The following is a 10,340-nucleotide window of genomic DNA, read 5'->3' on the forward strand; positions in this document are numbered from 1 at the left end:
TAAGTTATATGCTTGTTGTAAATTATTATTGATATAGTATTGGTCCATAACAGATTGTGAATCTGCTGTGTTTGGACTTTGAGCTGTGGACTCTTGGCTTTGGGTGTTAGCTTGCAAGGTAAGCTTTTGTGTCCTCGGTTTAGCTATGTTGTGGTTCCACCATGTCCCATGGGGGTGTGGTTATATGCATGCTGTGTTACATGCTTTGAATATTTGAAATGATATTGAGCTTTATGTGTAATGGCTTTTAATATGCATGTGTTGTTTCATCTTGACGGTAAGCCTGAGTATGTGGTGTCATACGATATGGTGATCCGGGGTGAATGCAAGTGGTGTCTTGCACTCTGTGTGGGTATTTGGCGTATATAAATCCTGCATTTCTCTGGCCAGTAGAATAGTATTGACACACATGACATGATTATCTGCTGCATTGCACTGTTTTAGAAATGATATTGATGAACTGCTTTTAAACTTATATTGCACATGTAAGTGAGCTTGGGGTGGAATATCCTTGAGGACCCCTTGTCTTACTGAGATTTCTTGTTTAGAGATCTCACCCCACGTTTGGGGAATGCTTATTTCAGGTTCTGGTAGTTTGGTGACTGATGCCTCTGGTGGTAGGAGGCCAGAGCTTAGTTGATGTTATTATGTTGTATTGCTGCCATGACTGGATATGGATGCTGTTTATGTTTTCCGCTATTTATGTTTATGTTGTTGTTGAGACTGATGTTGGGCGAGTTGCCTTATTTGAGTGAGCATGAGGATTGTCCATGACATTTTATGTAGTACTTTAGATTGGAGTTGTATAAACTGTTAGATGGTCCGGTCTACGTTGTTGTAGTTCCGTGACTAGAGCCACATTTTTATTATCTATGTTATAAGGTATTTTAGTTAGCTGTTTTATTGCAATTACATAAAGGCGATGTTTTATTAATTGATTAATAAGCAAGTTGGTAACGATAATGACATCATAATTGAAAAGAAAAAGATATTTCGCATATTTAATTAAGCGCTGCTTAATACGATAGTATGATAACATTACCGGATATATACGGGGTGTTACAGCTTCCATAGATTGCAAAACCTCCTTCCATTCAAAAAAAACTTCTAAGACAACTTGCAAAACCTCCTACCATTCAAAAAAAACTCGCTTGACAGTTTCCATGATAGCTTGTATGATTTCCTACCATTCAAAAAAAAAACTTGCATGACAGCTTCCATGATAGCTTGCAAGACTTCCTACCATTCAAAAAAAAAAAGAAACTTGCATGACAGCTTCCATGATAGCTTGCAATACCACTAAAATATTGCATGTCAATCTCCATGGTAGCCTACAGGACTTCTATGAGCTCTTAAGTTCTATTAACCTAAAAAAGAGTTCGCAAAAAGGAACTAAAATAAGTTAATCTTCTATGATATAGAATCACAATCAGTATGAAGCGCATAAATAGTCATTTGTTGAAGCTATAATAGTATCATAAGATGTTATTCTTAATAATACCTGCATATATGGCACTTGAGAGATATATGGAACACAAAAAATTGGTGTAGTTGTATTAACACTTGCCACTAGAGAAACATATGGAAAACAATAAGATGGTGGAGTTGTATTAGCATTTGCCACTAGAGAGATATATGGAAAATTATAAGCTAACAGAGTTGTATAAGAGGTGCTAGAATCTTTAGTTGTCGTACTTGAAGCTTTTCCTAAATCACAAAAGAAGATAACAACAATAATTTTAAAATCACATATAAATAAATAAATAGTATGATCCTAATTAATTGATTCATTGTACCTATATCAACATGATTATGTCTTAAAGATTTAGATGTATTAGCACCGTGAGATTTACCAAGAGCTTGTGATTGATGTCTATTGCACCTTTTCTTTTCCAACTGACTTTTGGGTCTAGCATTTGTAACTCCCCTTGCTCGAACACGTTGCGGATCTAAGACTTTTTTGAATTTAATGTGTTATGCTCATCTATCTCTTCATCACTAGTCTTACAGTCAACTGCAATCTTATCAATCATGTCACTATCATTTTTTAACATCATTTCCAATCTTTTTTTCCCATGCTCTAGTTGATCTTCAGCCATTTTGATTGTTTCATCTGTCAATGCACCTTTGGTGGCAAAATAAATGGCTTTCTTCATTATTTTATTTATACGGTAATTTATTCCTTGTTTACCATTGTCGCAAACCTGTTTGCCATTGTTGCTTATACTAAAACCATCTTTAGCATTTTTTGTCCACCTCTTCAAGATATATTGAGACGGTATTTGAAAAATATTGTGAAAGTTAAGTACTTTCAATGCATGAAGACTTAAGAGGCCAACTGATTCAAACTTTCTGTAAGTACATTCAATAGAGCAATTTGCAGTTTCAAATGTCACAAAATATTGCTTCTCAATTCTCATCATCAAATTTAACTAACTTGTAACAAAATAAAGTGTTATTTTCATTGATTTTTTCAATTGTCACAGATAAAGATTCAAACAATTCTTTATAGAATTCTTCAAAAATAACATGAGTATATACTCGCGCAACTTGTTCAGCTATACCCTATGATGCACCGACACTGACACGGGACACGACACGACACGCCGACACGTTAATTCTAAAAAATGTCATATTTCAACACGTTGGGACACATTTTGATATTAAATAAATTTTTTAATATATATAATATAATTTATATTTAATACATATAAGAGTCCATAATAAGTCATATAACCAATCAAATATTTAAATTTTATAACATAAATATAATTACTTTTTTTTCGTACTTTGTTATTTTTTCATGTCAAATTTCATAATAGAAAAAAATTAATTTATAAATTATTTTTTTTATATTTAGTTAATAAAATAAAATTAAGATTTAAAAAAAAAACGTGTCCGAGCATTAACCGCGTGTCCAAAAAATGTGTCCGAACGTGTTCTAGAGTTGACCGCGTGTCCCTAAATGTTGACCGCGTGTCCGAGCGTGTCGGAACGTGTCCGTGTCGAAACGTGTCCAACACGCAAATTTTCAAAATTTGCACGTGTTGGGGCTTGCTTGGCTATACCTGTAATAAAATAAAATAAATTTTTTTAGCCATACCATTTTCATTCATTTTTTCAATTGTCACGGATAAAGATTCAAACGATTCTAATACCTACAAGTTCTTTTACTCTAGGAGGTGTGGATTGATTGCACTCAAAGTCCTTTTGCAATTCTGACCATCATCTACGCTCCAAAACTTTTTCATAACGAATTACAAATTGAGTTAGAGACATCGTCTTGCAAGTGACAGTACGAAAAACATTATTCATACTCTCACTTCTTTGTGTTGATAAGATGTCAGCTGAGAAATAATTCTTACTAAATGTCGGGGACCAATTTGCTTATAACTCATAATCTTTTTTCAACCATGAGCATTTTGAAATATCAACTTTTGTGACTAAATGAGACACCTTTCAAGCTCCTGCTCTGATCCACAATTGTAGAGACACCTATTAAATAAAACCTTAAAGTCAGGTTTTCTCAAGTAATAAGAAAGATGCTTAGCAGCATCTTGGCCAATATGCCATAAACAAAGTCGATGTTGAGATTTAGGAAGAACTCTTTTAATAGCATTGGCTATTGCTAGACACTGATCAATGAAAATTGTTTTAGGTTGTAACCCATTAATTGCTTCCAAAAATGATTCAATTAGCCAAACGAATGACTCTGTTGTCTCATTCAATAAGAAAGCACAACCAAACAAAACACTTTATTTATGATGATTTACCCCTATGAAAAGTGCACAAGCCATATTATACTTGTTTGTTCTATAGGTTGTGTAAAAAATGACCACATCTCCAAAGTGATTATAATCTGTCCTTGATATGCCATCATGCCAAAAAAATTAGTCATGCGATTTTCATAATCCACTTGCATTGTATAGAAGAAGGATGATTCATTTGCTTGAAGACTTTCAAAATGGTTAATAAAACTTTGTGCATCTTCTGCTTCAAGGGTCTTGTTTCTTTTACTTTGTAAAAAATTATTATAATCAGATTTTAAAAATCCAACATTTTCAGCTCCTCCAACAACTTCAACAAAATATGAATACACACTACATGGTTTTAATGCAACATTGTCCATATCTTCAATCATATTAGCATGTGCTTCATCCAAGTATTCTTCTCAATGTTAAAACTTATCATAGCTTGACAACTAGTTCTTGTTTCTCTTCTATTTTTCTTGTTCACATATGAAGGGTCCTTCAATTTTCTATATCCTTCTTTTCCACAAACATATGTTCTCTGACTTATGGTTCCATCTGACAATCTTCGATATCTTGATTTTCTCACAGTAAAACCAACCAATTTAGCATATCCATTATAAAACTTATAAGCTTCATCTTCATTTGAAAACAACATTCCAATTTTTGATTCATATCCATCTTGATCCTTACTCACAACCACCGGCATCTCTCTTTGTTCATCACCATATTCACTGTCAGGACTAAATGAAGACAAATCTGAATATATAAAATTATCCATTTCTTTTTTCTGAAGTGCTTGTTTCCTCCATCTACAAAAATCCTACAAAAAGATGCTGATTTTCATCATAAAGATGACCAGAAAAGTCAAACTTAGGGTGAAAAATTATTTAAACAAACAAGCATATTACAAAAATAAAAATCTAATTTAAATCAAAATTCGTCACCAAAGAATCGATGTCTGTTATCTAGAAAATTCAACTTTTATTAACGCAGAAAGAAGAATAAGAATATGCACCTTCTATTTTCACAAAATTGAACAAATCAGATGAAATACCATAGTCCCTCACATTATATATAAAATGCACCATTTTCCTCTTTATAGCATGCATCTTCCTCTTCTCTACAAAATATTCTGGTAAATCAGTAATGGGACTGTTTCAAAATATTGTGGTAAATCGATAACGGGAAAGGCTCTGGCGAATAAGAAAAAAAAATTCAGCTAACAATGATCAGATTCTGATGAACTCCTTGAAAGCTTTGGAAGGGAATAGAAAACAATAAGAGAGAAGAGAAAGAAATCAAAAAACTTCGTTTGCAAAGGTGAGGCGGGAGGGAAAAAAGGAAAAGGAGGAGGTAAATGAAATAAAATAATATTAATAAATAAAAAATTAAAAAGCGAACTACAATACTGACGTGGATTAATAAATCTATGTGTAACCTTTTGATTGGGTGGACCACAGAGAGTTATATGAGCCGGAATCGCTTAAAATTTTCTCCATTAAAAATGCTAAAAGGTTCAATTGATGGACAAGAACTTAGATACTGCGAATCATCCCACCAATTGACAGTTTCAAAGTTCGATTTAAATTATAACAATTCAAATTATATTTTAATTTTTATGATAAATTATTTATAATTTTATTTATTATTGCTATTACAACTATAATTTAATTTATCATTTTACATGATGATTTGATAAATAAAAATGTGAATCATTTGATACTTAAATGTTTTTAAGGGATGGGGTAATATGAATCTAAGTTAGGTGGTTTATATTATTTTTAATACTTATATTAATTTTGATAATGTTGGAGAAATGATTTACAATAATATTATGAAACTTGTGATATGTCTACATTTTAGAGCTTAAAAGTATTTGAAAGTTATTACATTATTATTTGAAATATTTAGAAAATATGAATTTTGAGAATCATTTATATTTTCATTTGATTAAAATTAATTTATAATATTTGACTTGATTTATAATACTTATGTTTACAACGCGCTAAAACACGTAATTTGATAAATTGGAGCACACTTTGGCGCACTATGACAAAACCATTAAATATGTTGAGGGCACTTGGCAACAAGCACAATATTTTATATTTTGGGCATAATTTGAATTATACTTTTTCGATTGATGTGATTTTGGTCTCGTTGAAAACATAAAAGAATAATCTACAACTTTTAAGCATTTTTAGTACAATAATTTTTGGAGAAGATAGAATCAAAGAATTTTTCACTAAATCATTGTTTCTCATTTATCGCTTTAAATCCTTCTAGATCAATCATTGCTCCAATTGAACTTGATTCTCCTACAAAAACAGTAAGGATTCTATATATAAGAGGAACAATGTTAATATATTCTAGTCAAATAACTCTTAGTTTTCATACTTTAGACAAAATTTGAGAGTTAATTATTGTTATTTTAATCTTTTAAAATATGATAAACTTTAAGTTTATCAATAAATAACAAACAAAATTATAAAAGTCAATCGCGATTTTAGAAAAAGACAAAAGAAATATTGAAGATTGAAAGTTGTCTTTCATTGTCTAACTTGTTGGTTGTACGCTTTTCTTTATTTATTTTGTTAGTGTTAACTCAATCTTAATTATCTTTTTTGAGTGAGTTGATTTCTTCTAGTATCGTCACAAGTTTTGACTCTTTGAACCGACTATAAAATTAATTCAAAGTGCAAAATAAATAAGAAATAAGATATTTAAACCTCATCCGAAGTATTTTTCTTTATTCATAGATCAGCAATGACTGAGTCTGAACATAAGAAAAAATAGTGCTGCTCTTTTAACTGCTTCAATTGAGGTGGTTGACTTCTGTAGCAACTTGAGTCTCCACATAGTACAACTCTTGTATTAATGAGATAAGGAAGGAATGGCTAGAATACAATAACCAAAATTTAGTTTTTTTGTAAAGAAAATGAAAAAGAATGAGGGGATCCATTATCTTTTTTCTCCATTAAAGTCAGAAAATTGTTTTATCAAATTAGAGAAAAATAAGAAAATTGAGTTTATTTTAATGTATATAAAGAGAAACAACTCAATCTACCAAAAAAAAAAAGAAAGAAAGAGAAACAACTCTTCTCTCTTTACTTTAACTCTTAAATATGCGATTTTCCTTTACTCAAACATATTTCGTCATTCACTACGGTATTTCTCTCTCTCTCAACTTAACAATTCGAAAAATTCAAGTGTAAAATTAATACTTCAGTTGTAAACCGATAGTTATACACTTGTATATAATTTCCTCTGTTCATTTGTGTCTAGGCAACTTTTATATAATAATAATAATAATAATAATAATAATAAGGTGGAGAATACTAATTTGTGAAAACAAGTTAGGAACAATTTTAGTCTTAGAACAATGTAAATTGGAAAAATTTTACTTTGGATTTCCTATAATCGAAAATGAAATCATAAAAATGGAACATAGAAATAGAGTCGCGCCATACTGATCTACACTTTGTCAATTAACATTCCTCTTCTCCCAAGCACATCTCTTTTATCATTTTAATTATTTTATTTCAAAATTTAAAATTTATGCCCAAAAGAAGCATTTTTTTTTTAAAAAAATGAGAATTGAAAATATAACCTAATCCAACCTACTCAAACCCTTCATCACTATACCAATCCTAGTGACTTATATAAGGAGCATAGTTTTACTACCTGTTGAATGTTGATATACATTTTCTCTCTCTAAAATATAAGGAGATATCAAATATTAATCTCTTTTAAACTAGGAGAATCCACTTTCGTTGAAAATAACACTCAAAACACTTGGTGATTCTCTCTAAGTAGGTATGCTAAGAAACACTCTCTTAAACAAGAAAAGTTCGGGATTCTTAATTAAACCATGTTGCAAGGCTGCCTATTTATCGGTGCTGCAATCGTCCAGCACCATCCAACTTCTATAGCCACTTTCCGTCGTTGCAATAGTATTTGCACGGTTGATTTTTCAACCACCGTCCAATCAAAAGTGCACCATAGTGAATAGATTTTGATCCACATGCAAACAAAGCCACCGAAAGTGGCAGTACAGGTTGCGTCAAAATGAATTTTATGGGCCAATGATCACTGGGTCAAGGACCCTACTATAAAATTAACATGAATTAGTATTGCTACCAGGAAAATTATATGAAACGGTAAATGTCCAAAGACTGATTCGATAAATTCATTTTCTTAGCCAAAAAAAAAAACAGTTATGTTCTATGGTGTTCTGAACCCATGTAATGATGTAATGAGTCCCTCCAGCCTTAGAGAATGGATTTTATTCAATAGGAAGTAAATTTCTCTATAAATAAAGGGTTAAGTCTCACATGATCTCTATAAATCCTAATAGGGTTTAGGGTGCCCTAATCATTTCCCTTCATAATCCAGTGGATTGCAAGCTTATTTTTTCTTCCAGGCTTATAAATTTGATTTATTGAGGTAATTACAAAATTATTGCGTCATTAGATTGTATTTTGGTCAAAACTTGACTTTAGAACAATGTGGTTTTTATTTTTAAAATTACCGAACTTTTTACTTGGTGGATGGAACACTAATTTTCTGAAATACACTCAAGCATATTAATTAACGACGAAAACCTCCCAACGGCACTCTTGAGACCAATTGATTTTAAAGGGACCTTAATTGACTTGGCCCAGATATATTAAATATTAATTATCCTTATTAGCTGATACGATTCTGATTGGGAGAAATGATGTTGAATGCCCAACAGTCCCATCACATCACAAATTAAGAGAGAAGATGAGAAGAACCAATAAGACAATTGCGAAAATTAAAAAGGCAAAGTAGCATGGAATCACTATATATGCCATACACGCAACAACCGAGACAAATTTCATCACACACGATAATAACTAGACCAAAGTGTGAAACAACTACGGGAACATGCTAATACATGAGGAAACTCGCATAAGTGGAGCCCTCGTCGCCTTCCCTTTATTCTCGTAAATTCATTCTACAACACTGCGATAGAAAATTTACTATGCTCTCTTCTTCTTCCCCGCCACATCCACTCTTCACTTGATGCTGAAATATTGCACAAACCAACAAACAAATCAAGTTAAATAATAACCAATATTTCAAACTAATATAACTTTCTTTTAGTTTTGGCTAAATTCTATTAAGTAGCTAGCAAAGTTACAAACATTAATAAAATTATTCACCGATTAGTTGACTAATTCAGTCAAATTGAATCTCTTTAACCATTTACTTATATGGAAAAAGAAGTATCATTTTAAAGAACACAAACTTGTGTTCATGATTGTTAATCTGAAAAGTTGATTTTAGGTGATTCATATCACTCATGTGTAAAGTTAAAAAAAGCAACTTTTCGTATTTACACAAAGTATGACCGGTCAGACTTTGTGTAAGTCACTAAAAAAATACAACTTACATTCTTTAAAAGAACACACATTAAACCGTGCTTATATTTATATATTTATTTAGGATTTAATATTTTTACTTTTGTAACAAAAGAAATTTTTTTATCACACTAACATAAAAATGAACGAATCTAGTGTAGAAGAAATATTTTTCTGTTAACTTTTGCTAACAGAAATATTTTCTCATTTATTATATAACTTTACATAAATTTAGTTTAAATAGTTTAATTAAACAATGACCCACTGGAATTGATGAGCATATCTAGGTTTAATAACATGAGTAATTAGAGTATAGAGAATGAGTTAACATACGTGGCGCAGTTGGTGGAGGTGCTGATCTTGTAGGGGATGTTGACACCACATTTGCCAGGGAGTGAGGCTGCATTATTGGCATCGAAACCTCTAATAGAACCAGCAGCCGTTTTCAAGCAATTGCACGCCGCCTGGCGGTCAGCGGTGGTCTTGGCGGCGTTGTTCACACCCTTCACTCCGTTGCAGCACCCTGGGGTTGGTGCCCCACCCCTCGTCAGGTAAGTGATGCATGGAGTTAACGAGCTCACCACTTGACCGCATGTGATTGCAGCCTCGGCCATTGGTGCACCCACCAATGCCATGCACATCATCACAACCACGCATGCATACTTCACACTAGCCATTCCCCTTCTCTCAACTAAAACAAATCACAAACCAATTACAATATGTGTATATATCTTTTCCTTTGCTTTTGAATTGCTTACTTCACTTGGTGACTATAAGTGTTGCATTGTGTGGTGTTTATATAGAAGGGTAATGGGAACATGAGTTATTGCTATAGGCAACACGTGGCAATGGCAAGTTGGTTGGTAGTTGAAATCAATTTAATGCTACAGTGATACATGGTATCATCTTTGGGCACCTGGCTTAATATTAGACGTTGATATAGTGAGGCTAAATCATAGGATAAAGACGTATTCATAGTACAATGTATCCTTCTTCGTATCTACCCTCTACCGACAAAACTTTTGAATGGTTACCTACCTTTACTGTTTTCAAGTAAAACTAGATAGTAAGTTTTTTCATTTCATCACTACTATTGTGGAACGTGACGATCGCACCGAATTCATGATTCATCTTTTCAAACTCTGGCATAACATTGAGTTGCATTTTTTGTTTGATCCTACGTACAGTAACTAGATTGTTTGTT

General features: G+C 32.1%; 3 protein-coding genes across 3 annotated transcripts; all 3 read right to left on the reverse strand.

Moving 5' to 3' along the window:
• Positions 1 to 1,949: 1,949 nt before the first annotated feature.
• Positions 1,950 to 4,141, reverse strand: LOC133294407 (protein FAR1-RELATED SEQUENCE 5-like). Its single transcript, XM_061493056.1, has 3 exons — positions 3,805 to 4,141; positions 3,457 to 3,712; positions 1,950 to 2,352 (listed from the first exon to the last, which is right to left on the reverse strand). The coding sequence occupies exons 1-3, from the start codon at positions 4,139 to 4,141 to the stop codon at positions 1,950 to 1,952; spliced, it is 996 nt and encodes a 331-aa protein (XP_061349040.1).
• Positions 4,138 to 4,530, reverse strand: LOC133294408 (protein FAR1-RELATED SEQUENCE 12-like). The gene has a single exon (XM_061493057.1). The coding sequence runs from the start codon at positions 4,528 to 4,530 to the stop codon at positions 4,138 to 4,140; it is 393 nt and encodes a 130-aa protein (XP_061349041.1).
• A 3,987-nt stretch (positions 4,531 to 8,517) lies between these two features.
• Positions 8,518 to 9,909, reverse strand: LOC133294401 (non-specific lipid-transfer protein 1-like). The gene is made up of 2 exons (XM_061493050.1): positions 9,470 to 9,909; positions 8,518 to 8,801 (listed from the first exon to the last, which is right to left on the reverse strand). Exons 1-2 carry the CDS (start codon positions 9,811 to 9,813, stop codon positions 8,792 to 8,794), a joined length of 354 nt encoding a protein of 117 aa, XP_061349034.1. The 5' UTR covers positions 9,814 to 9,909; the 3' UTR covers positions 8,518 to 8,791.
• Between the last annotated feature and the right edge of the window lie 431 nt (positions 9,910 to 10,340).

The sequence above is a fragment of the Gastrolobium bilobum genome, unplaced genomic scaffold (genome assembly GCF_033153095.1).
Source record: "Gastrolobium bilobum isolate Gb01-03AN ecotype WA unplaced genomic scaffold, APGP_CSIRO_Gbil_v1 utg30794, whole genome shotgun sequence".
Classification (NCBI taxonomy): Eukaryota; Viridiplantae; Streptophyta; class Magnoliopsida; order Fabales; family Fabaceae; genus Gastrolobium; species Gastrolobium bilobum.

Coding starts and splice junctions, on each gene's coding strand:
- LOC133294408 (XM_061493057.1), bottom strand. CDS start 4,530: ATGGATAATTTTATATATTCAGATTTGTCTTCATTTAGTCCTGACAGT.
- LOC133294401 (XM_061493050.1), bottom strand. CDS start 9,813: ATGGCTAGTGTGAAGTATGCATGCGTGGTTGTGATGATGTGCATGGCA.
- LOC133294407 (XM_061493056.1), bottom strand. CDS start 4,141: ATGATTGAAGATATGGACAATGTTGCATTAAAACCATGTAGTGTGTAT. Junction 3,713..3,804: donor ACAACCTATAGAACAAACAA/GTATAATATGGC, acceptor ATGAGACAACAG/AGTCATTCGTTTGGCTAATT. Junction 2,353..3,456: donor TCAGAGCAGGAGCTTGAAAG/GTGTCTCATTTA, acceptor ATGTACTTACAG/AAAGTTTGAATCAGTTGGCC.